At 44.3% G+C, this 27,644-nt stretch overlaps 1 protein-coding gene across 2 annotated transcripts; it reads left to right on the forward strand.

The window, feature by feature from the left end:
• Nucleotides 1–795: 795 nt before the first annotated feature.
• On the forward strand, nucleotides 796–24,237 carry EIF2B5 (eukaryotic translation initiation factor 2B subunit epsilon). 2 transcript variants are annotated; one of them, XM_066603051.1, is made up of 16 exons: nucleotides 796–961; nucleotides 8,110–8,234; nucleotides 8,725–8,910; nucleotides 8,991–9,168; nucleotides 9,772–9,852; nucleotides 10,731–10,808; nucleotides 12,380–12,692; nucleotides 13,190–13,335; nucleotides 13,419–13,557; nucleotides 14,717–14,821; nucleotides 16,344–16,451; nucleotides 16,633–16,723; nucleotides 17,129–17,252; nucleotides 17,797–17,922; nucleotides 19,733–19,843; nucleotides 23,705–24,237. In XM_066603051.1, exons 1-16 carry the CDS (start codon nucleotides 839–841, stop codon nucleotides 23,762–23,764), a joined length of 2,094 nt encoding a protein of 697 aa, XP_066459148.1. In that variant the 5' UTR covers nucleotides 796–838; the 3' UTR covers nucleotides 23,765–24,237. The 2 variants fall into 2 exon arrangements, with proteins under 2 accessions (XP_066459148.1, XP_066459156.1); XM_066603059.1 differs by lacking the exon at nucleotides 19,733–19,843.
• The last annotated feature ends 3,407 nt before the right edge of the window (nucleotides 24,238–27,644 follow it).

Here is a 27,644-nt window from a genome sequence, read left to right on the forward strand (position 1 = left end):
ATCGCATCACTAAACGCAAAACAGCAGTACGTCAGCAGTGCGTCGGAGGTTTGGACAAAAGCAAGACCATAAGAAAACCCAAGAGAGGCATTAAATACTGCAACCATGCGATGCGAGTTTTTAGAGAACAAAAACGCATCGCAATCGCATAAAAAACAGAAGTTCACACCTGTGATATCGCAGCGATTTTTTTTCTCGCAAAAACGCTATTGCAGCTATTGAGCCTTTCCACTTGCATTTTTTTTTAACGCTGCGATATTGCTGCGTTTTTTTAACGCGATTGTCAATGGGACTTTCTAATGTTAAAAACGCATCACACAAAGAATGCAAGTTTGTGCTTTGTGATTTTTGTGTGATGCGTTTTTAACATTATAAAGTCCCATTGACAATCGCGTAAAAAAAAAACGTAAGTGGAAAGGAGCCCTGAGGGTGAACACCCAGTGAGCTGCATCATCCAGAGGCTTCATTCTGGCCCTCACTTTAGATGGACAGTGGCTATATTCATTGTGATGACACTGTGGTGTTAAAGTGCTGTACACAAACGGACCTTAAAAATGACACCACGTTGATTGTTTTGACTAACAACGCATCGCATTATTTGTGCTTTACACGGACTATATCAAATGATAAAAAAACACTAAGCAGCAACTCTTCTATTTTATTGTAACTACAAAACCCCCAGCTAGCTGTTCTGTGACCCGCTCTGATCGATGTCTCTGGGTGCACCAAGATGGCTGACCTCATGAATAGGAAGTGTTTGTCACCTCTAGGCTGCCGTAGGCGGCGCCCGGCACCGAGTACGGTGGCCGATGAGGTTTAGAGCCCATGCGTGGAAAACATGGCCTCGCGTGTAGGTAAACGCGGTGTTGGGGGAGACGATGAGCTGCCCCCCCTGCAGGCCGTGCTGATCGCCGACAGCTTTAACAGGAGGTTCTACCCCATCACCAAGGACCGACCCCGGGTGAGCGGAGGGCTGACAGATGTGATGGCTGGGCAGGGGCCGGAGCTGCACTGTGCTGCCTCCTGATGGCCTGCTGGGGTGTCTTCTGGTTGCTTGGTTATTGCATCAGTCTCCTAGAGCGCCCAGTGCGGCTCTGCTATCTGCTCTGTATAGTCTGTTTGCTATGACATTAGTGAGACTTTGGCGTAGTGCCGCTGCTCGCAGTTAGGGGCGCTCTCACGTCTTATTATAAGGGCTCTCTTATTTGAGTGATTTCCGAGTGGGGAGCGCGCCGCAGTACGCAATACAATTTCGTGCGCGTGCTAAGATAGAGCATGGCGTGTTATTTTTTTGCGCACTCTGTGAAGCACTGTTGGCAATAATATAAAGTTAGTTACCACATATTACACGTGCAAAAGGCAGTAAAAAAACCGCCCGTGTGGGAGAGCCCTGAGGTTACGTCTCACGTCCGCTCTGTTGTGTTTCTCGTATGTCACAGAGCCGCGCCGCTCGTTATAAGACCTTATTCGTGTCAGCGTTTGGAGTTCTGTTTTCTTGCACTATGGGAATGGGAAAATGTAAGTCGCAACCTGATTGCATCCATCTAATCATGAGACCGAATGGCGCTGAGAATTCGACATTTTACAGAATGAAATATGGCTGCAAGCGCCGGTATTTTAACGGAATTCAGTAATGGAGGCTGCGAACGGAACAGGCCCTCTGTCACTGCGATCTGACAAAACATATCTGCCGTATCGCTGATCCTCTAGACGCAGACGCCATGACACCAGTGTGAGCAGCGCCAGGGATTCTTCATCGTTTGCAGCATAAGAGCGGCTTCACATGGGCAGATTTGCGCGCACGATACTCACAGAATAGAAGTAATTGATTTCAATGGGGTCATTCACATTTCCGTATTTTGCGTGTGCGTTTCGGTCAGGCAAAAAAAAAAAATAGAATGTGTTTTATTTTTCTCTACATTTGCGCAATAAAGGTTCCCATCAAAATCATTGGTGGGCGCACGAATGTGCAAGGAAAAGGTACTGCTAAATACCACGATGGACGTGCAAAAAAAACAATGTTCATGGCACAAGTAGGTTGCATTGTGGCGCTTGCTAGTGCGCTTCCGCTCATGTAAAGGCGGCCTCAACCTCTGTATTTCACATAATGAGGGGCGACACATGACATAGCTGCCATCTTGAATTCTATCTCCGTGCTGAGAGGGAGGACACTAGAAGAAAGCTGAAGAAGAGCTCCTTCACCCTGGCGATCGCAATATCGCATTGAGAAAATTGCTTCACGTGATTTTTGAGCGTCAGCGCGAATAATCTTGCATCGCTGTTGTCCACGATTTTTTGAGCGCAAAAGCCACTAGAGGTTTCTGATGTTAAAAACACATTGCTTGAAAATCGCCGGTTCGTGCGTTGCGCTAAAAAGGAGGCTCCATAGGGAAACATGGAAAAAGAAAAACGCAGAGAGATAGGACATGCCGCCATTATTTTTTCACGCCACACTGCATGAGTCAAAACATCGCAAATGTGAAGGAAACCACTGAAAATCATTGCTTTCATAATTGTGCGTTTTCACTCACTCTGGCATCGCTCAAAAAAACGTGTGAACGCACTCTAAGACAAGTTGGCTGCTTCTTCCTCTGCGCAAATCAGCATGGCAGCGCTTATTGTATATTTGGGAAAAATGGGGATGTGAGCCGGGCCGCACCGCGATGTCTTACACAAATTATGGAATCTATGGAGGAAAAAAAAGTGATCCGTCTGCGATTTTCTGTTCCGCAAACCTTTTAGATTTAGTCCGTCTACAATCTTGGGGATTATTAACAGTTGTTGCACGCAATTTACGTTGTTGTCTATGATAGAAAAGTCACTGCGACTTGTGACCAAACATCTAACCAGTTTGGATTTCTTGCGATAGTTGTGTTGCAGGAGGTTGCGTAGCGTGCCGCAGTCAAATAGACGATCATTACATGCGATGTCGCAGCTTGACATTTTCACCATCATGTCGCCCTCTTCTTAAAGGGAACCGGACGTGTCTTATTGGCCCCGTAAAGTACAGTTATGGGCTGATAGGCGAGAGGCCACTAAGTTCAGGGGTGTCGTGTGTGTGTGTCTATGTCTATGTGTGTCTATATATATATATATATATATATATATATATATATATATATTCCCCTGCCTCCCCGTTCCATTGCTGGCTGTCCGCAAAACCGACATTTAGCGCCTGGAGCGGACTCCACGCCGGTCCATAATGAGAGGGCAGTGTTTGCATGCAGTGAAGACTTGTCTGGTCTCCGCAGCGTTCAGCAGACTTTGCTGCCCTCCCGCAGCCCATCCAAATTAGCAAATCAGCTGCTTGTATGTGCAAAATCATCTTGCTTGCAGCAGACTTTCTCGCGAACACAAGTATAGCGTAGTTTAACTTCTCTGTCTTCATCATGGCTGACGTGTCCCAGGGCACTAGACTTGCATGTCGTGTCAGCAGGCATATGCATATACACACAAGACTGCTTTGAATGCATAAAATTGCTTGTTCATACATTATTGCAACCTCAGATATAGGTGATGGGTTTGTTTTTTGTTTTTTTTTCAAAAACGCAGCATTTATGACAGGCCACCCTCACACAAGCGTTTACTGTTGTTTCAGCAGCATTAGCATGCATTTTGCCATCCGGGTCTCCAGCTTTCCTGCAGGCTTCAATGAAGTTGTCAGCCTCCAACAGACCATCTCTGAAAACCCCCGCTTCCAGCAAGAGAGTGCTCTGATTGGTTCTCAAGCGCTGGCTCAGCCAATCGGAGCCAGCGCTCGATGCACAAATCACAGCCGTCCGCGGTCGGGCAGACGTGTTAGACTACACAAATCATTTTTGTTCGTCCTTCAGTCGTTGGCTCGTGTTTAACCTGAATGATTATCATTCGGCGTTGCTTGTTTTAACGATTTTCTGAATGATGTCGTTCCGCCTAAAGAAGTCGCTCTATACAAAGGGCTGCATTAAACACTTGTTTGGCTGCTCACACAATGACATTCAAGGCCGCCTGCACACGAGCGTTCCGGGTTCCGCTAGCGGATTTTCACGCGCGTATGGTACCTAAGGGCTCATGTCCACGGGCAAAATATGATTTAAGATCCGCAGCGGATCTCCCGCATGCGGATCCGCATCCCATAGGGATGCATTGACCACCCGCGGGTAGATAAATACCCGCGGATCGTCAATAAAAGGGATTTAAAAAAAAATGGAGCATGGAAAAATCCGGACCATGCTCCATTTTCGTGCGGGTCTCCCGCGGGGACGGCTCCCGCGGGCTTCTATTGAAGCCTATGGAAGCCGTCCGGATCCGCGGGAGACCTAAAATAGGAATTTAAAGTATTTACCATCCGGCGCGGGCGGGGAAGGTCAGCTGTTCCTCACGGCCGCATCTTCCTTGCTTCGGCTCGGCGGATGTGCCCGGCGCATGCGCGCGGCACGTCGGCGACGTGCCGGCGACGTGCCGCCGGCGTCAGGAATTCATCCGCCGGCCGAAAATGAAGATCCGGCCGTGAGGAACAGCTGATCTTCTCCGCCCGCGCCGGATGGTAAATACTTTTAAATTCTTATTTTCGGCGCTCATGTCCGCGGGGCAGGAGGGACCCGCTGCAGATTCTACATGGAGAATCTGCAGCGGATCTGATTTTCCCCGTGGACATGAGGCCTAAATGTGCTTGCGGATGCGTGAAAAATCACGCGCGGATATACGTGGATGTGTTGCGGAAAAAAACGCGCAGAAAAACCAGCAGACACCACTTATTGTAAACCCAACCCCTAGAGAACTGCCCATTCCTTGGAAAACAGCTTAAAAACCAACACCCAGACTCCGTTTTGTCCCTCTTGCTTGTGCGAGCACCGTTAAGTTATTCTGGCAACATGCTTTCACCCGGTGAGCAGATGTCGTTGTGGGCATGGTTGATCCATGTAACTTTTTTCAGGCGCTTCTCCAGCGTGACTTTATTTCAGTCACTGCAAAAAAATTCACAAGAGGAATTCATTACTACAGATTTTGCATTCTTACATCCTGCATTGGCAAGAAATACTACCTATCTCCCTCTACAAATTTGCCTGTGAAGCTCTGCTGTGTGTTGGGACGCCTCCTACCATGCCTACTTCCTGTAGTCATAGCAACCAGTGACTCCATCCGCAGCTGCACTGCGGATGTACTGCGTGAAAAAACGCACCCATTCACTTGTATTGGAGGCTTCACGCGCAGAATCCAACCCAAATTAGAACAGGTCGCAGATTTTTTCACGCGCGTGAAAAAACGCGATACAAATCCGTCCGTCTGGGGACAACTGCGGATCCTCATAGGAGTATATTGGCTGCGGTCTGGGGCAGATAATGTGCCTAAAATAACGCACTGGAAATTCCGTTCGTGTGCAGGCACCCTGTCTGAAGGCCCATTTAGACACAACGATTATCGCTCAAAATTTGCTCAAAAGCAGTCTTCTGAGCGATAAGCGTTGTGTGTAAATGCACTTACAGCGTGCAGTTTTCGTTAAGCTGTTCTGCATCCTCCGCTCGGAGCGCTCGGCTGTTATACAGCCGAGCGCTTCATGGAGAAAACAGCTGGAGCGCAAGGTGATCGCTCAACGTTTGAGCGGTCATCTTGCGCTGTAAATGACATGACGACTATCGCTCAAAAGACATCTTATAATCGTTGTGTGTAAATGGGCCTTAAGGCCAGATTGACATGAGCAGATTTGTGCCTGCAATACGCAGGGAATAGAACCCATTTTTTCAATGGCCTTATTCCCACACAGATAATATGCAGACGCATTTCGGTCGCACAAAAAAATATGCACCATGAACTATTTTCCTGTGTAGGGAAAGAACACATATTGAACTCATTAAACTAACTGCCATTCCATGGCTGAGGGCATCGGTTAGTGTTTCTTTTCTATCCAGTCATTATTCAGACGCCTCTGCATTATGCCAGTCGCTGCATTGGCTGCCCATCCACTGCAGAACAAAATTTAAACTCCTCTACCTCACTCACAAAGCTCTGCATGGCGCTGCACCAGCATACATCGCCTCCCTACTGTCAATATACCACCCAGCCCGCTCACTCCGATCGGCTAACACACTCAGACTAAACACCCCTGTAATACGAACCTCACATGCTCGCCTACAGGACTTCACCTGAACAGCACCCATCCTCTGGAATGCTCTACCCCAAGGCATCCGGACAATTCCCGATGCACGAAATTTCAGACGTGCCTTAAAAACGCACCTCTTCAGGGAAGCATACCAAATCCCCTGACCTAGTCCCTCGCCCCTCCCTATGGTGCTCCACCCTGTTTGCCTTCTGATAAATGATCTGTACATAAAATTTCCTATTGCCTGTGTTCCCCACCCCTGCACCTCCTGTACGACCCTCAACCCATTTGTGTCTAACCCAATGTACCTCACATTGTATTTGTTGCAATTGTTGTATTGTTTTGCATTTATCCATGCCTGAAAGCGCTGCGGAATAAGTTGGCGCTATACAAATAAAGATTATTATTATATTATTTGTGCGCGCAAATGTGTGGGTTTTGCATAGGCAAAAAGTACAGTAAAAAAACACACTTGCATGTAAATGCGCATACAATCGTGTGAATGCAGCCTAAGTATTTTTAAAGCCACTACCTAGCAGACATGAGGGGGGGGGGGGGGGGGGGGGGGGAATTGGCCAGTTGCCCTTTAAGGAGTTTTCTGAGTGTTAAAAATCCATTGGTGGCAGTGGGAGGGGTGTTATAAATGTTATAAAATTAAAATAAATACTCTCCTCCTAATCATCTGCCGCACCAGCGATGTCACAGTGTCCTTTGTGCTAGAACTGTGACATATTTGTATACACACACGGCTGTTGCAGTCTTCCAACTGCTGGCTGCAAGCGGAACGTCATTGTGACATCCTATATTAGACAGGGCAAGGAGTATCTGCTCCTAGTATATGTGACCTGTATACGGGACATCACTGGACCGCACAGAACATTCACAGTTTATTACAGTACCGAACCTTTTAACTCCTTTCTTTGATTGGGGTGGAATCTGCAGCAAGATTGACATGTTAGACTTAGGCCACATCCACACAGGCAACACGATATGGACACAGCGATATCGTCTAAGAGGCAGTGTCCTCTCCGGCGCATCTTCCCTGAAGCTCCCCATCACTCGTCTTCAGTCTTCTGCCAGCCCTTCCTTGATTGCAGGATCAAAATCCCTGCCTCTAGGAAGGGCTGGCTGTGATTGGCTGAGCCACGGCGCTCGTGAACCAATCACAGCCATTCATTGAATGCCTGTGATTGGCTGAGCATCGTGCTTGGATACCAATCGGAGCCAGCACTCGAGGAACTAATCAGAGGCAGAGCTTCCTGGAAGCATGGATTTTCAAAGTCCTGACCAGGAAGCTCTGCAGGTGAACTTCAAGCAACTACTGGGGAGCTTCAGTCAAGACATGCGGGAAGATGACAGTGCTGGAGAGGTTTTTTTTAAATGCAGCCAGGGCTTAGTTTAGGGCTTTTACAGTCGGATTTCCAACTGTAAACGTTGCATCGCACCACACGAAAACCGCTTTTTCCTGCGATGCAACATGGCTCCTTAGGGCAATATGGGATACAAAAAATCGCAAATCGCATCAGTATAGAGCATGCTGCGATTTTGTTGCAGGCTACAAAACATTGTGTGGAAGAACCCATAGGAAAGCATGGGCTCTAAATACATGCAGTTTGTAGCACCGTCTCATTGCGACAAAATCGCCCATGTGGATGCGGCCTCCAGGATTTTGCTGTAGATTCGTTGCCGATTACTAGTCTTGTGATGCCAGACAGTAAACGAGATGAGACTGATTTAAATGCAGTATAGTAGCTGATGGCCCTGTGATTGAACATGGGGAGATGGTCTCTGGGTTTTATTCTTGTTAGAGCCTATTACTGGTATAGTCACAAACAATCGCCTGGCATCGGTGGAAATTTATCCTATCTGTCAGAAACGTTACCGGACGTGCCTAAACGTTGTTCTTGGTTAGCAGTCAAAAGTGTATCTTAGACTGGAATTTCTTGTACTGTTACATGTCTTTGATCTTCTGGATAACGGTTTCAGCAGAATCATGCCATTTGCTCATTTTTTTTATTTGTTTTTCGCAGGCCCTTATACCCGTGGCGAATGTAGCTCTGATTGATTATACCTTGGAGTTTCTCACTGCCACTGGTGTTAAAGAAACATTTGTGTTCTGTTGCTGGATGGCAAATGATATAAAAGAGCATCTAAGGTAAAAATGAAGTTAAAATGACTCTAAACTCAAAATAAAGGCAAAATCCGTCTTTTCTATCAATATTTTCCTTTGCATGTTCTAGAACTACAATGCCATTTACTCGCATGTTGACCTCGTTGATATTAAGCATTTGATTGTATGACATCAAAATGATGCAAAGTGCATAGCCGACCTACTCTAACAGGCTCTATATATAAGGGCTTCCGCACACGGACGGATATTTGCTACGGAATCCGCAGCAAATAGCGCCCATAGCATGCTATGGGAAGTCGATTCTTCCTGCACACTTGCGGAAACCAATTGCGGCTTCTGCAAACGGAGGAAAAATTGCTGCATGCTCCATTTTTTTCACAGATTCCACGTGGACGGCTTCCATTGAAGTCAAGTAATGAGTAATGCTTTGATGATTTCCATTAAATTTAGGTATTACCCACATAACTACCAGCATATCTTAAGATGCCTTTTAAAATGATTTGTTTCTTGGCAGGAATTCCAAGTGGTGTCAGGCTACAAGCTCCAATATAGTTCGTGTGGTGACCTCCGAACTTTACCGCTCTCTTGGAGATGTCCTCCGAGATGTGGATGCCAAATCCTTGGTGCGCTCAGACTTTTTGTTGGTCACGGGGGATGTGGTTTCTAATATAAACGTTGAAGCAGCTCTGCAGGAGCACAGGTCTGAAATTGAAATTTCTTTCGAAGTCTTCGATTTGATTTTAAGAGCATTTTCTAATTTGTTTCCGTATTTTCTTTCAGGGCTCGACGGAAACTGCAAAAGAATATTTCAGTTATGACCATGATTCTTAAGGAGTCCTCACCAGTGCACCATACAAGGTGTCAAGAAGATGATGTCGTCATTGCTATGGATAGCAAGACCAATAGAGTGCTCTTCTACCAAAAAAGCCAGGACTTGAAGCGTTACCACTTTCCAACGGTTAGAGATCATTCATCCATCTGCTTATAGAAATAAGGGGATTAAAAAGAATGGTGGAAAAGGAAAGCAGGTTTCTTCACACGTGAATTGACGTACAACAGCCAGAACGATATAAAAAAAAATATAAAAACTCTTCCCAGTTTTTATTGCACCCTACAGGTTTTCGATGTTGGTGACACAAGGCGACCTAAAACGATGCATCTTCGCTGCAGTGGATTTGATAACGGAGGATATGCTGGAATACTACTTTGCAGAACTGGGCTACTGACTTAACATCTGCTGTGTCGCCAACAGTGTCCACCTCAAACAACGCACATTAAACACTTGAAGAGTTCGTCTGTTTTATCATGTCATTCTGGCTATTGTATGTCAATTCATGTATCATTCTTTATGAATCACCCTGTATTGGGCATGTAATCCAACTGGTCTAGTTATATCTCCCTAGTAGTCTATAAAACTGCCTTGTATTATCTGACTGTCATCACAATATATAGTGCTTTATGACATTTTATATCAGTGCATTCCACCTAGTTTTTAGGTGCTGGCGTAGAGTGATACATTTTGTATGATTCTTACTTTAATGTTCAGTTTTCTCTATTTTAGAGCATTTTCCAGAGTAAGGCTGATGAGATAGAGCTGCGTCATGATTTGCTGGATTGTCACATTAGCATCTGTTCTCCACAGGTAAGAATTTGTTAGGTAACATGACAATTGTAAGCAAACCAGAGATTTTAAATATTGATGTGCATCAGGATCACCAGTCCCCTAATACACCCTTACTAGTTGTATCCATATTCCCACCAACACGTTACGGATAGAAAGCGGGAGATTAGGGTAAAATAAATTAGGTTGATGGAAAGAAGGGCAGTGGGCATTTGATTTCCCTGCTGCTGATCACCTGTAGATTAGTTATAAGATTGTGGCTAGTGAGATTATATAGTGAATTGCTAGCAATGCAGTAATCCAAAGGCCTTTTTATACGCAACGATTGTCGCTCAAAATTCGTCCAGACGGCCAAAATTGAGCGATAATCGTTACATGTACACGCGGGCATTGGGCACTTTTCGTTTGAACGATGGATTTTGGTTCACTTAAAATCCATCATTCAGCCGCTGAAAGACTGAGCAAATACGTTCCATTTGAATGCATTTCGTTCATCTTTCAATAGACTGCAGGATGTTCTCCCCGCGGCATGTTTACACTAGCCAGGAGGACAACCATGCAATCGGCTGGTAGCCAGGAGGAGAACAATAGAATGTGTCGGCAGCTGTTTAAACAGCTGGACGTGTGTTTCAAACACATGCTGGGCTCTGCAAACAACTCCTAGAGGTCCTTTTACATGCAAATGAAGATGATAAAGTGTTAATGGCCATTAACACTTTTTGCAAATAGATTGCTAAATCTTTCATTAGTTCTAAAGATTATATTTGCGTGTAAAAGATAATGTATAATCCCGTTTACAAATAACAGAGCTGCATGTTGATCCCTTTGATTAATGTGTTTTTAATTGTCTACGCTGCTGTATTAAAATTATATTTGCTCTCCATTTTACTACATTGTAGGTTGCAGAGCTGTTCACAGACAACTTTGACTACCAGACTAGAGATGACTTTGTTCGTGGCATTCTTGTTAATGAGGAGGTGAGCAGTTTTTACGGTAAAAAGTGGGGACCGGTATCAGATGTTCTTCTACATTTTTCCCCAATCCCATATGTTTGGCAATTGCCTTTAAGAGTTTGGGGTGCACATATCACAAGTTGAGTGCCTAAGTGTTACTTGCCATTTCTCTAGAACAGAGGTCCACAACCTTTTGGAAGTTGTGTGCCACTACATGTATGATGGGTATTGAGCTCCAACTGACTGCTAAATTGGAAAAATATCAGTGAAGATATGGTTTGAACTTTTACCCTAGTATTAGCTACCCGTGAAATAGTTTGAGTATAGTATTAAGTTCTAGCAATATTATGACATCTCTGGTGCCACTAGTCCTCGATGGCATATGCAGCTGCCAACAGCACATGCAGTGGGCCCAAGAGCTGCTGGTTGTGGAATACTCCCTAGAGGATACTTGCACCGTCTTAATGCTGTGCCTGTAATATGCAGCACAGTACCTGCTCATAGTCTTGGGGTTCTTTGGTGTTTTTTTTGTTTGTTTTTTTAAAGGCTTATCTATTAAAGGGATTTTCTGAGTACATTGGTGGCAGTGGTGGGTGCAGAGTAATTAAATAAACTCAGTACTTTCCTCCTGTTGCCGCCATGCTTCCCTGGTCCTTTGGCTTTCTATTGGCAAGTGCTGCAGCAGTTAAATGGGTTGTTTAGCCATGTAACTGCTTTAGCCAATCAAAGGCCCAACGGGTATGTTATTGATGACGTTCCATAAACCTACCATGGGCGTCTACATTAGAAGTCTACTTGACAGGTTTACAGGATGCCACAAGGCCTTCTGGCTGGATGACGTCTGATGCCGTAGCGTCGCTTCCAAAATCTCAAGTGGATCAGCAGCAGAAGAGCCAAAAAAAACTCCCAAGGTGTAGTAACCCCTCAGGGCAAGGAGAAAGAAAAAATGCAAAAGCCACAGTCGGCTCAGGACCAGACCAGACTTCATCCAGCAATAGTATATATATCCATGACAACATGCAATGTATATAAAACTTTCAATTTTTATTCCTCCATACAATAAAAAACTGGCGACGTTTCGACCAAGAAACTGGTCTTTATCAAGCTCAGCTATGACATGACAGGATGCTGTGGCGTCAGACCACCGAAACTGCAGCCCGGTGCTGCTGTGGGTATATTTTATTTTATATTGTTTTGGGTTTACAGGGCCCAAAACTATATAAAATAACTCTGAAAACCCCTTTTTAAAGTATTCAAACAAGAACCGACAAACTGAATTTATATCAGTCCACAGTTAAAGCAATGCATAATATATTGATATCGGCAATAGAAAATCATAAATTTGATGTGATTTATTTGGGTTATAGGGTGCTTGTACTAGCCACCCTAATATAGATTGAAAAAGCTCATTGGTGGCCTCCATGTTTGCTGTTCAGGGAAGCAGCTATCCCAGAGAAAAATACAGCTAAGGAATGATGGATGCAATGACTTATGATCTACTTGGGACTTTTTTTTTCTCTTAAAAGGCAAAATATACTTGTACATGTAACCAATTGTTACAATTACGTCTTGTAAGACATCTGTCATTTATGCAGATCTTAGGAAATCAGATACACATCTATGTGACTCAGGACGAGTATGGTGCTCGTGTATCCAACCTGTCAATGTACGAGGCCGTAACTTCTGACATCCTGTGCCGTTGGCTATATCCTATAACCCCTGAGACGAACTTCACTGACCAGAAGGAGCAGAGTTATACACACTCCCGTCACAATATTTACAGAGGGTCGGAGGTCAGCCGTGGCCATGGCAGTGTCTTGTGTAAGAATGTATTAATTGGGAGCAACACGACAATTGGATCAGAATGCAACATCAGCAACACCACTATTGGGAAAAACTGCAGAATTGGTGAGCTATGACTGAAGAAAGGCTTGAGAAAAGACTCTTTCAAAGGGGTTTTCCAGGGAGAATACTATTGATGATCTATCCTCAGGATAGGTCAATAGTTGCTCGGCTTGGAACACTGACTGATCAGCTGATTGTGCGACCGCTGACAGCGCTGCAATTACACAGGGGTCGCAGCAGAAGCCTCTGCTCATACCTCTGTGTAGTGGCCGGCGCTTGTAACTGCAGGCACGGCTCCCATTGATTTCACTAAGAGCTGCACTATCCTGAGGATAGGTCATGAATAGTATTCTCCCTGGTAAACCCCCTTAATATAACTTTTTTAGCAAAGTATTCTGAATATAGCAGCTTATTCAGTGCATGATGGTGTTGCCAGTTTGTAAATAATTGGTAGCATCATTTGCCTCTGCTATTAGCAGATTGGAGATGCAACGGCCAATAGCCTTGTTAGTACTACTAATACATTCAGCTGTCTCCCTATTTTCGTTTTTTTTCCCTAGGTGATCGAGTAGTTTTGGATAATGTGTATATTTGGGATAAGGTTCGTATTGAGGATGATGTCAAAATTAGAAAATCTGTGGTTTGCAATAATGTTGTTGTGAAGAAGAGAGTAAAGATTAATGAACGTTGCGTCCTGACCTCAAAGGTAATGGAATTACTTCTCACTAGTCTCTGACCTAATTGTAAACTCTATTTCCCCATAATTAGCTTTACTTTACCAACCTTTAGGTCATAGTTGGCCCTGATTTAGAGCTGCCAGAGAACACTGTTATTTCTCTGCATCATCCAGATGACGACAACGAGGATGATGATGAATTCAGTGATGATGCAGCGCCTGGCAAAAAGGAGGAACAATCAAAGGTCAAAGGTAATAAATAGACACAATATAAGGTTTTTTTTTTGTTCTAATGAGCATAATGCATTTGAGCCTCCTTATGGCTGTATTGGCTCGACCACATTTTAATTCTGGTGTGTTTCCTTTGTGTGATCCTAAAAGTAAATGTAATTAAGCTTTAAACCCTTTCCAATCCAGTGTTGGATCTTTTCTGACATTGAGATTTCCATGCATAGCAGCCGCGTTGGAGGAGGGACGACACATGTTTCTAACACTATGCAGGAGAGAAGACAGTTATTTGAGTTCTCTTCGGCATATGTATATTCTAGTATGCAGAAGAGAACTCCGATGTCTGAGCCCTCCTTGGCATAGTGTTAGAAACACATTGTATGCAGTTCTAGAATGCCTCTGTGCTGTTAGCCGTTTAGTCGTTCACGACCCTAAAGGCGAGCTCCCTCCATGTTTTGTACTGCTTCATTCAGTTGGATGATATCCGTGCCAGTATCAGCCATTGTGTTCTTTGGCAGCTGGGTCGTCTTTTGTCATTGATCTGTCCAAGCATTATAGATTTTTCTAGCGACTCTTCACATTACATGGCCAAAATACTTGAGTCTGAGTCTGGCCTATGGGGCTGTATTACAGAGACAGATATCATTAAAGAAATTGGAGATGAATGGTCTTATTATATAAATGTATGTAATATCAATTTACATATATTTACAGGATTATTACAAATGATCTTCCTGATGTGAAACACTCATAACTCGGGTTTATTTTTTAATTGCTAATAAAATCATCATGAGGGGTCATTTGTATGTGTTTTTGTTGAGTAATTCTAAGGAATCCACAATGCTCTTTCCCACGTGACATCAATAAGAGCTGGGAAGTGTGCAGTGGCAGGGAGATTGGATTGGAAAGGGTTAATGTTTGCAGTGTTGGTGGATAATATCTGCTGAATACAATCAAATGCTTGGCACTTACCTTGCCTCCATTGTGCAGGCTTTACTTGTACTGGTTTTCTGTAGGGTACTGCATACTAAATATGAAGTGGGAATAATCTGGCTATGCGTTATCATAGCTCTAGGTGCAATGCGCCCCAGTCCACGTTTCTGCATATTTATGTGTATGTCTATAGACTTGCCACGCTATTTTGTGTAAGAGAACTTTTATTTTGATACTCAACTTTTTATAGGGTTCAACAAAGCAGAAGTTGGATCACATGGTGCAGGTTATGTGTGGAAGTCTTCAGCAATGCCAGATGAGGAGGAGGAGGAGGTGTTAGAGAAAAGCCTTTGGGGTAAGTTGTTAAAAGGCATTTTTGCAATTGCTGTTTGATTTAAAGGTCCCATATACATGGAACAAAAGTCGTCTGAGCCCACTGATTTTGGCAAGATCCGACATCTGTTGGAATGGGCCTCTTGACTTTGCCCTGACAGATTATGCCAGTGGGTGGGAAGAAGAATCCGGGCATTTTAGATTTCAACACCTGAAACTTTCTTTTCTCCCTGGAGAGAAGTCGTGCCCGACTGCAGCTTCATCCACTGTCCCTGTGGAAGACACATGAACAGTTGGCTGAACCGAGTATTCATGTGATAGAGAAGGCAGGAGAAATGTTATCATTAGTGAGGTATTTAGTGTACTAATATGAGCAGCCGAAATGAAAACCTCTCGCTGTTTCCTACTTCTTGTCGTCTGCACACTAGCATGTCTTTGAGAGGTGCAGGACTTCTAGCCTTAAGGCCTCCTGCACACGGCGGATTTACATTGCAAAATCTGGAGCTGGATTCCGCCTCCAGATTCTACAGCAAATCCAGCCCATAGCATGCAATGACAATCTGCGATTTCCTGCCATGAGCGGAAATCAAATGCGATTTTCTGCTTACGGGTGAGAAATCGCCGCATGCTGCGATTTTGTGCGGGCTACGCATGGCTGGCTTCCATTGACGTCAATGGAAGCCATCCGTCCCGTGGCACTTCCGCAGTGAGCACTGATGAAGTATTGCGGGACCTGTGTCATTGCAGAGCGCCAGCGGCTACTGCGCATGCGCGACGGAGTGCCAGTGGGCACATCCGCAGCGTGTGCAGAAGAGACCGAACAGGTACACGGGTCACCAGCCGGGCATCGGGTCGAACTCCGCTGCGGGAATCCGGTGTGTTGTCATGCAGAATTTATTAGACAGAAGCAAATAAGAAAATAACGGTCATAAACTTGTGCGTTCCTTTTTTTCCAATAGAATAGTTTGTTTTCATAGTGGCCATTGTCATTGGATAGCTGTCAATTGGTTATACGGCTGTCATCAGCGCCTCTTTCCCCATTAACACTCTGCACAAAAGCGTATGTTGCAGTGACAGCGAGACAATTCTGGTGTTTCTTAACTTGGGGAATCAAAAGGTCTTAGTAAAAATCTAACATGTTCGCTGTATATCCTGGAGGATGATTGCAGTGAAGAGGATCTTGAATGGAGCAGCGGCTGAGCATGCACAGTGCCGTTCCATTTTAGATGGGCTGCTGGAAATGGTAGCGTGCTTGTACTCAGCTATCTCCGGCAGACCCATTTAAAATGAATAGAGTTGCATTGCACATGCAGGGCTACCCCTGCATCCAGACTTTTTCTCACAGGAGGTGATGCAGTGAAGGGATCATGGGACCCCAGTTCTCGGGATTGGTTGGCGGTTTTGGTCATGAGATCACCCCGTTCAATTTTTTTTTTTTTTTTTTTTAAATCGCCTAACCTGTTGATACATGCTAAACATGATTCTGGGATAATTACTTTAAACAGGTGTTTCCATATCTACTTAAAACTGTTCTCTCTCTTCAGGCCTTAGAATTACTAATGAAGAAGACAGTGATAGTGAGAGTGGAAAAAGTGCATCCTCAGAGCACTTAGACAGCCGCTCTGCATCTCCCCTTCTGGACGATGTTAAAGGTAGATTTAACCTGAATGTCTATTACCATGTAGTCCACAAAATTTGCTACTATGTGTACCGAATGAAATGATATCTATGGAAGTCATTGAAATATTAACCCTCACTCGAGGGTCTTTAGCTACATAGGTTCTTTCCTTTAATCTAGTTCTGTTTAGTGACATTGTTTCACTCTATATGTAGTTTTTCAGAATGAAGTTTTGGGAACGTTGCAGAGAGGTGTGGAAGAAAATATCTCCTGTGATAACCTGGTGTTGGAAATCAACTCTCTCAAGTAAGTTGGAAAGGAATATTTAACTGAGAAACAAGCTGTCTTTTTTTTTAAAGGGGTTGTCCAGAGATGCTTAACACTTGGGTAGACTTCCACTTCCGACCAGGTTCAGACACTGGGTCAGATGGTATGACTCCTCTCTGTCATATCGTCAAGAGGGCTGGCTGTTTGGCTATTTAACTAACTAAGCCAGCCCATTTCTCTGTTATGGCTGATGCAGAGGATCCAACACCGTGGGTCCATATAAAAGTATCTAACCTCCCTGGACAACATATTTGAAGACCTGAAGACATCAGGCATTTATTATATTATTGGAATGGTTGTGGTTTTATCAAATGAGAGTTAAATGAGAATTGCATTCATGCAGAAAATGTTACTTTTAAACTTTGAAATGTCTCTTTCCTGCAGATATGCATATAATATCACTCTTGTGGAAGTGATGGAAGTTTTATGCAAAGTGGTCCTGGAGTTCCCATTGCAGCAGCTGAATGGCGTGCTTGATGTGAATCCGTACTGCAGTGTAGTACTACCTGTGAGTGTTATGTTTGCTCGCTCTCTCAAGGATTGAGAATTAGGGGCTTCTTCCCTCGCCTACTTCTCATCCCAACCTTAGCGTGTAGATTGTAAGGACCATGCCATTGAGAGCCATCTGCCTCTGTCAGTTGAACCCTTGTAGTTCACGTTTTATTGTACTTGTTTTTTCTTAAGCAATGTATTTAAACCCCTGTTCTCATATGTATAGCGCCCTTGAATTACCAGCACAGTATTTTCTAGCTTTGAGACTAAAAGTATTAGTTTCTTATGGTCTTAGTTTGTCTGATTTTGAGAAGTCGAAGTGGCAACCGATATAGCAGCTATTTACTGTTGTCCTTCAGCTTTCTCAGACATGCTCCACTCCCATATTGCTGAGTAACTTAAATGTTGACCAGTGCTTGACTAATGCGCTGAAAATGTTTAATTGGTTTCTAGGTCACTGTATAGATAACGTTTAATATTTAAGACCCTGGCAACAAAGGATAGTAGCATACTGTGCATTCCAGTGAATGCATTTCATGTTGATACTTTTATTTACCCAGCTCCTGAAAAGATGGACCCCAGTTTTCAAGAACTACATAAAGCGTGCATCTGACCACTTGTGCTGTCTTGGTGCAATGGAAGAATTCTTTTTGGAACATGAACCACTTTGGGCAGCAACTGCAAAGGTAACAGTAGCAGAGTGAAAGATAAACTGACTTGGGCCGCCTGCACACAAACTGGTCGGATTCCAGTTCATAACAACGTAATAACATCTGCAGAAACATGTGTATATATTTACAGTCAAAATGGACATTTAGTAATTTCATTCTTTATTGTGAAGGGGAAACCGTACTGTTAATCAGAAATCTTTTTTTTTTCTCTTGTATACACCACCTAAATTAAATTTTAAGAATGTGGATGCCTTTTCACCCAATCCAAGTAAATTAGATTTTTGTTAATCTACTAGATCTTGAACATTAACCCTTTGCAATCAAATTTTGGATTCAGGGTTTCCTAGGGGGCTTTCTCTTTCTGCCATTATACAATGGTGCCATCTGCTGGCTAGAGCCAGTACTGTGGTATGGGACATGCTGGAGAGGCCCCCGACAACAGAGCGGCCAGTAATATACAGTAAAAATACCCTGCCAGACGTCTTCCAACATTGGAGCTGTATAGCCTTCAAATAGAATGTCTTTAGACGTCAGACAGTGGATTGGAAAGAGTTAAAGGGGTTGTCCCGAGAAAGCAAGTGGGGTTCAGCACTTCTGTATGGCCATATTAATGCACTTTGTAATATACATCGTGCATTAAATATGAGCCATACAGAAGTTATTCACTTACCTGCTCCGTTGCTGGCGTCCCTGTCTCCATGGTGCCGTCTAATTTCAGCGTCTAATCTCCCGATTAGACGCGCTTGCGCAGAAGGGTCTTCTCCCTTCTCTTGGGTCTCGGCACGAGCGGCGTTCTGGCTCCGCCCCCTTCTACGCGTCATCGCGTAGCTCCGCCCCGTCACTGATTGGCTGGAATCGGCAATGGACCGCACAGAGCCCACGGTGCACCATGGGAGAAGACCCGCGGTGCATCGTGGGTGAAGATCCCGGCGGCCATCTTGGTAAGGTAAGTAAGAAGTCGCCGCAGAGCGGAGATTCGGGTAAGTACTAAACTGTTTTTTTATTTAACCCATCCCTTGTGTTTGTCTCGCGCCGAACGGGGGGCCTATTGAAAAAAAAAAAAAGCCGTTTCGGCGTGGGACAACCCCTTTAAGAGTCCTATCCTGTGTATATGCAATGGACTGTAAACTATCACTTTCTTAGTTGTGGAACATAGACATTTTTCTGTTGCTAAAGAGCATGTATCAAAAAGTACAGTAAAGTAGCACAAGAAAAGGTTTGGCCGTTCTATAGAGTATTGTGCTTATGAATCAGCAGATATCCATACTTGCGGCCCCTCTACTATTAATGTCTTATGACTAGAGATGAGCGAGCGTACTCGCTAAAGCAAAGTACTCGAGCGAGTAGTGCCTTATGTGAGTGCCTGCCCGCTCGTCTCAAAAGATTCGGGTGCCGGCGGGGGAGAGTGGGGAGGAACGGGGGGGGAGATCTGTCTCTCTGTCTCTCTCTGTCTCTCTCTGTCTCTCTCTCTGTCTCTCTCTCTGTCTCTCTCTCTGTCTCTCTCCCCGCTCCACCCTAATCACTCCCGCAATTTACCGCTCTCCCCTGCCGGCACCCGAATCTTTAGAGACGAGCAGGCAGGTACTCGCAAAAGGCACTACTCGCTCGAGTAGTTTGCCTTAGCGAGTACGCTCGCTCATCTCTACTTATGACCTGTTCTGAAAAATGTCCGGAGATGTTATCCCGGATTTCCCTCTTAAATTTCATGCAGCCGTTATCGCGCTGAGAAGAGAGTTTTCCACTGACATGTAAAAGTGATTCTGGAGGTTTAATATTTCTCTCAATGTTCTGGGTTTTTTTTTTGTTGTTTTTTTTTCCCCAACAGGTTCTAATGGGATTTTACCAGCAGGATGTGCTGGCAGAGGAGATGATTCTGCGTTGGTTTTCACAAACAGAAATAACAGAAAAGGGACGGCAGCTACGTAAAAAACAAGCAGTAAGATTGGTGTCATTTATGATCATCTTTGTTTTTACCTGTATAGTGCAATAATCTTGCTGAACCCACCTATTTCAGCAGGGGCACCCAACTATCTAATGTGCATGGGAGTGTCCCAACTCTCTCACAGTAGCAGATGTCGAAGGAATGGAGCATGTTCGATTCCAACAAGTCCCCCATCTTTTGTTCTTGCAGGAGACAATTACTCTCCCCATTTAAAGGCCCATTTACACGGAGCGATGATCACTCAACTGACAGTTTGAGTGACAGTTTTGAACAATCATTTTGCATAAACTATTAAGTAGCTACTCAGCTACTTAATAGCTTATTAGCGTGCAAATGAAGCCATAGCTGGAGGTCTCTTATCTGCATTCAGCTCCTTTGTTCTCTGGAGGGTTACTAGCAGCACTACCCACGGAGAACTCAGCGTGCGGTCCTGATAAGACCGCACAATGATTTTTAAGCATGCTTGAATTTAACGATCAATGAACAGTGCACGAAAAGTGTGCGATGGCCGCGCGTTTAGATGCAACAATTATCGCTCAAAAGATGGTTTTTGAGCGATCATCGCTCCATGTAAATGGGCCTTTAAATATATGTACATTCGTTGCTAACGAGTGTGCAGGTCTATGGGGAGTCTCCTTCTGCTAACAGCTATGTAAGGTATATGACCACCTTTTAAAGGGATTTGGGAGGGGACACGGCAGACCTTTTATAGCTCTTGCCAGTAAAACATAGACACTAAGCAAAGAAAGACTTAGTCCCACCTATCAGCAATACCCCTCCTATAGCTTCTACGTTGGCAAACCATGGCTGGTGTGGGGTTCATTCTATGTTTCTTTTGGCTCAAACACGCAGACCTGGTGATATTATTTAGGCAGTCATTAGTCTGCAGCAGTCATCTGCTTGATATCCTATATAGCTACTATCAAGCACTGCAATACAGTATTTTGCTGCAGCATTGAATCATATATACTATAGGTGGTTTAGGGCTCCCAAGTTTGCTAGGCAGGGGTTTGTATTTTTAATTCCTTTGCCACTTAGTATTTTAAATTAGTTCAATAAAAGTTAGATTTTAATGAGGGTATTCAACTGGAGTGTTTCTGGTCTTTTGGGCAATTTTGCTGTTCACTATCAGGTACGCTAACCCCTTCCATTACTTATTGTAGGGAATCCTATGCTTTATTGCTTCCCTTCCAATTCCAACTTCTTTTCAGGTGTTTCTGACAGCCCTCTTTTCAGCAGTCTCTAGCCATATTCAGATTTTTTTCTAAGGGCTTCCTTTTGGCTCCCTGTCCTCTTGGTCGTTCATTGTTCTGGGGCCGTCTCATTTCCCTATGCAGAAGCCTAGAGGCGCGACACGGCCGTGATTAAAAATATCCCAGCTTTTGTGTAGCATACCAGCAGCAGCTGGTGCCTTTTTCCCTTTCCCTCCAGCGTACGCTGTCCGCGCCTCTGCGGGCTCCGGTCCCATGTCACGGTTCCCCCTCATTAAGGGGAAATTCCCCCTAATCTAGGCCCCGACCTCTCGAGCCTATGCAGGCCAATATCGGGACTTCTGTTGGCTGCGCTGATTAGACGCCAGTCTTCCGGTGTGTGTGCGTGCGTGCGTGCGCACTAATTGGAAGGCAGGGCTTCCAACGGATCGCATTTATGGGAGATGGGATTCGCCACTGTGATTCCTATGGCTCTCTAACTCATATGAGCATCAGTCTACCTCATTACCTTCCTTAGAAGGAGTAATTTAGGAGACCTTGATGAGCATAGCTGTCTTATTACCCCCTTTCATAGGGTGGAGTAATGTAGAGCTAAGCGAAGATCCCCTACATGACTGGCATATGCTGACAGACTCTGTGCCTGGCATGGTTATGCAGCGCTCGCTAACCTCAAACACTTAGGATCTCATCCTGGAAGGAATAACAGCAATTCTAACAGAATTATACAACAACTGCAAGTCTCAGCCATCCACATTCTCCTAGACTCTGTTCTCGCAACTACTGGACTGTTTTCTGCCTCCTCTGGCAAAGTATCAGACCACCTTATTACCCTCCTTCCAGGGACAGAATTCCTGTAGTTTTCTATACGCTGCATCTGATATAGTTCTTGTTGCAAACCACCTCCCCTCTTCCCTCCCTAGCACGGCTAATTGCACATGGCAAACCTACGGTTATAACCCTGCTATTCAGGCCTTGGCCATGCTTCTACCTTACACAGGTGGGTAGTTATATGATTGTCCACTCTGGGCAAGCTGTAGAACTACATGAAGCAGCCATTACCCTGTCTCTGCATTAAAGTTGTCCTTACAGCCATTTGTCAAGTTCTGCTGGGTACACGGCTCAGTGAGGGCAATTTTACAGGTGGCACGACACTGAAGGTACCTATACTATGCAGATTATCATCTGGTCTCATAATGGCATTCCATCTTTACCTCAGTCCCATGTGTCTGGTACAAGTTCAGTGGCTAACCTTCGTACATTTAGTGCATAATTTACCTTTCCCATTCACCGCCAAGCTTTTTCAAACTGCATTCGAGCCCCCCAGCAATCCCAATTTGATAGCCAGCTCCCTGGCCAGGGCTAGCATTCTGGCAACCATCCCGCTTGGTTGGTAGAATAAAACAGACACTTGGAGCAGCCGGATCCTCATTCTTTTCTGTCGCTCTTTAATGGAACTATTGCCCCTCCAAGGGGAATTCAGTCATTCACCCTTTTCCTCTTTCTCTCTGTCTCTCCTACAGAAGTCACTTATCCTTGGCATGTACAGCTCTGATTGTACCTACATTCGGCTAGTCTGTCCATACCTATTAAAAGGCCAAGGGGCATCACCCTTCCTATTTAATACCACCCTACAACATTTGCAAGCGCTTTTTTGACATTGGCAACTGTTCATGCTGTTCTAAGGATAGGTATGCTTTCCAGCCTTCATTATTTTTTTTTAACCTACAAAAGGCCTTAGTTGCCAGCAGCTAGTGGACCTGTTGCTTACTTGTGCCCACTGGGAACAACGAGCTGCCCCACACTACTTTTTCTTTTTTTTTCTACTCCACCAGCTTGAGTACTGCTCTAGAGTGTCTCAAGGTCTACTGTTTCCCCCAATGACACGGACAAGAGAACAAGCTTTGTTACTTGCCATAAAAACCCCTTTCTCGTCACTCTCATTGGGGGGGACGGCATCCAGTCTTTTTTTTTTTCTCTTCTTTTTGCAGGCACTGGTGGTGTTTTTTTTTCAATCAGGGACCCCCAGTCTGGCCTAGTTCTTACCCAGCTTTATTTGTTTCTTGTTATGGTCTGCATTGGTCAACTTCATGTGCTAGTTTTGTTCTCTCCTTCTGCTTACGTACAAACTGATTTAGCTTAGTCCTTGCAGGAGGGCTATAGCTTGTAGGAGGGACTAACTCTTGCCTTGCTTAGTGTCTGCCTCTTTGTGACAAGAGCTATACCCAAGACTTGAGGACCCCAATTAATGTGATGAGAAAGGCATTCTACAGTAACTGTTGTATGCTTGTCTCAGGTAGTACTGAAGTGGAGGGTATTGCAGATTTATAGTTTGGCCCCCTGTCCATGGGCGTTGCGGTATCCCGCAGCAGATCGCCGCCGCCGGGGAGCAGGAGCCAGCAGACGGATCTCTGCTGACAGCCTATCTGACAGATAGGCTGACCGCGGAGAATCGTGGCAATTTGCAGCATGCTGCGAGTGGAGACTCGCAATGCTTCTCCACTCGTGGTCAGGGGGCCGGCGCTTTCCATAGCAACGCTATGGAAAGCTTCAGATGGCGTGAATCTCCGGCGAAATCACGCTCGTGGACAGGGGGCCTTCATTTGTGATTGCAGCATTTTGTTAACTTTCTTATTTGTTAATACAGCTACAGAAGTTTATACAGTGGTTGGAAGAAGCTGAAGAGGAATCTTCAGATGACGAGTGATGTGACCATACTTCCTACTCAAGTCCCATATGCTTTTGTTGGCTAGTCACTACTAATTGATAAACCAGAAGGCGAAGACCCGCTTTCAGACAACGATGGGCCATTGTGCCACAAAGTGCAAATACATCCATTAACTGCCAAGGATTATTTAGACCGACCCTTTCATATACGCATTACATCAGGGTAAAAGAATATGCAGGCTTGCATGGTTCTTCTGTGCTGCTCACTCTGGGCTCCTTTTTAAACAACCCTCTTAAACATACAACTTTGATTTCTCTTATGACATCTCATTTACAAATGTCTCGAAGGTTGATTAGCTGACGACTGCTCCATACTTTTGAATCAAGAGTAATGTGACGGGAGTTTGCTCTATGACCAACTGAGTCAGTACCAACTTTCACAGGACTAAAACCTGATGTGTTTGAGTGCAAATATTTATTTTGGGGAACAAATAAAGACTATATGGATCCTAACTTTTTTGATTCTATGGTTTCTACTGTTTTTCATGTAAATGTATTAATTTGGTAGTAAATGTGTTCTATTTTAGTGTCCTATACAGTAATAGAAGCAATCGGTTGTCAAACAACTAAGTCTCCCAAACAGTCATTCTTGGATCAACAGTGTGTGTGTAATTTTATTTGATTTTCAGCAGGGATGCTGAAGTTCTCACGGAGAATAAAGAATCTATCAAATTGAAACTTTTTTTCCCCACGGATACCAGTTTGCTTGCCCTATTCACATTTGGTAATAAACATGTTTGACAATTGTTGATGTATATGGCTCACAATGTGGGCTCTGTGCTGTGGTTCAGGCAGTGTGATTAACAACTTGGCCTAAAAAGTTTCTTTAAGGCCTCTGACACCCTACTGTATTTGGGACCGTGTTAATCCAGGCAGCACACTACCCCATTATAAACCTATGAGGCTATGCACATTGATGTTTTCACGTGGATTCATCCTGCATGGTATGTTGGTTCTCGTGTGTGGCAGAGTGTTAAGGCAACAGTATGTAGTCCTAAGCTCTCGCTCATGACCTGAAGGTTGCGATTTCAATTCTGCATGGTTCAGGTAGCCCGCTTAAGATTGACTCAGCCTTCCATCCTTCCGAGGTCGGTAAAATGAGTACCCAGCTTGGTGGTGGGTAATAAATAAATTACCTGAAAGCGCTGCGGAAAGTTGGAGCTACACATAGTTTTATGTGGGTTTTTTAGAATATTGCTCATTGCTGATGGGTTGTGAGCAGAAATAGTCTAACAATATTGCAAGATGCGTGTGCACAACACCACCAACAGGCAGTAACTGGACATCTAAGATATGGCAATCATTTATTTATGTATCTTGAGGTCACTCTTGGTACTAATAACACTTAATTTTTTTGATTGAAGTTTATAGGTATCTAAGCCGAGATACATCTAAAAAAAAAAAAAAAAACTTTTATAAGTCTACTCTGCAAAAATAGTGAGTAAAAACCATCAGTTGGGGGAGGGGGGGGGTGGCTCACAAAAAACCTACCTATATTAGACAGGGCTCAGTTCATAGTCTCTGTCTATCTGCTCCATTTTTGGAGGAGAGAAACTGATATAAAACCGATTCTCTTTCCCCTCCCCCATTGATTTTAGTGAGGTTTCAAAAAAAGCGGAAAGAAAATGGAAAGGTTTCCGTTTGCTTCCAATTCATCAGGTTTGGGCTTTTTTTTTTTAACTAAAAAACGCTGCAAACTGTGCAATTTTTTTTTTTTTTTTTTTCAATCAAAAAAAAAAAAAGCAGAGCCCTGACGGAATGGAAGCAGACGGAAGCCTTTCTGTATATTTGCAACCCTATTGAAACCAATGGGGGGAAAAAACGGATGTGGGTTTTTTGTTTTTTTAGTTTTAGTTCAGTTTCTCTCCTCTAAAAATGTAGCAGAGAGACAGAAGCCATGAACCGAACCCTAATGCAGGTGTGAAAGCAGCTTAACAAGGCCTCACAAAGTTCCATAGAAGGAAAAAAACAGATATGGATCTCTGAGTATAGCAACGAAAAATGATTTTATTTTGCAAAATCTAATTAGTAAAGTGGAAAAATTTGGGAATAAGATGCAACCTGATGCTGTAATATGGAAGCACAGATGCACAAGGTTATTGAAGGGGTAAAGAGTCAACTTTTATCACCTAGCCATAGAATAAGTGATAAAAGTCTGAACTGTGGGAGTCTCACTGCTGGGATCACAACCAATCCCCTGACTGGGGACCCATGTACCCCTTTTTCTCCTCACTGCGGCGATACTTCTTCCACCTGCAGTGAAATCAGATTGAATGCAGTGATGGCTAAACATTCAAAGATGCCATTCATTTCAATAGGGCGGCCGAAAATGGTTTGTACTCTACTCTATGTTCAGCAGTTCCATTGGAAATGCTCCTCATTGTGGGGAGGGATATGGGATCTCTGTTTTCAGGATCGGTGGTGGTCTCAATGGTGAGATTCCCACAGATCACACTTTTAGCACCTATTATGTGCATATGGGGCACTTCTACTCAGGGAAATTTTTACTTGGCAATTTGCGAGGGGCTTTTTCTTCTGTAGCCACTCATGAAAAAGTTTGAGCAAAACCTACGTATTGGGGCTCGCTCACACGGCCGTATACGCACAACTCTGCGAGTCTCTTACAGTGTTGTACGCATTACAGCCCATGTGCTCTGCCGCCAGAGACCGCATATGGGCTGCGATTGGCACTGCGCATGCCCAGGGATCTGACATCACAGACATGCGCAGTGTGATTTCCCCGCTCTGTTCAGAGTGGGGATGCGTATTGAAAAGCTGCTCATAGGCAATGCATGCGTATGGACAGCATTTCATACTCAGCCCATACACAAGCTGTGTATGATATGCAGAGGCATAGAGCATACTCCGTTTTATTGCTTCTGCATATCGATACACAGTTTCCCACACAGGTGTGCATGGCAGAATGGAAGTCCATTGACTTTCATTGCCTCCATTCACCACATGTTGCGTAGGGATAGACAGGTGCCTAATACACAGTGACAATATGCCTCTGTGAATGAGCCTTAGGTCGTATCCACCCGGGCGACTAGATCGCATGATTTGTCGCAATGAGACAGTGCTACAAATCGCATGTATGTGGAGCCCATGCTTTCCTATGGGTTCTTCCACACCAGCGATGTGTTGTAGCCTGCAACATTGTGAGACTACAAAATCGCGTCATGCTCTACACAGCGATGTTTTGTAGCCTATGTTTCCCTATGGAGCCTTTCTTTCTGTTGCATTGCACGAAAGTGCGGGTTTTTTTTGCGCGATTCAACTTTTGCAATAGGAAATCCTACTTGAAAAGCCCTAAAATAAGCCCTAGCTGCATTAAAAAAAAAAATTACCTAAGAGGCGCTGTCATCTCCGGTGTGTCTTCTACCCTGAAGCTCCCCGACACGTCTTTTCAGTCTTCTACCAGCCCTTCCTGGATTGGAGGACCAAAATCCCTGCCTCCAGGAAGGTCTGGCTGCGATTGGTTCACGATCGCCGTAGCTCAGCAAATTGGAGCCAGCGCTCGAGGAACCAATCACAGCCATTCATTGAATGGCTTTGATTGTTTCTCTATGTCAGGCTCAGCAAATCATAGACGGCGCTCGATGAAGTAATCAAAAGCAGAGCTTCCTCGAGGCAGGGATTTTCAAAAACCTGGCCAGGAAGCTCTGCAGGAGACTTCAAGCGACTGCTGAGGAGCTTGTGGGGTGCTGCAAGGTCTAAAAGGTGATGTATACTTTCTTTTAAAAAATGTATGTGGCTAGGGCTTATTTTTGAGGGTAGGTCTTATATTTCAAGCCCTCCCCCAAAAATCCTCACACATGGTGCTACAAAGTTACGCGACTTGCAGTGACACAAAATTGCGT

The sequence above is a fragment of the Eleutherodactylus coqui genome, chromosome 1 (genome assembly GCF_035609145.1).
Source record: "Eleutherodactylus coqui strain aEleCoq1 chromosome 1, aEleCoq1.hap1, whole genome shotgun sequence".
NCBI lineage: Eukaryota > Metazoa > Chordata > Amphibia > Anura > Eleutherodactylidae > Eleutherodactylus > Eleutherodactylus coqui.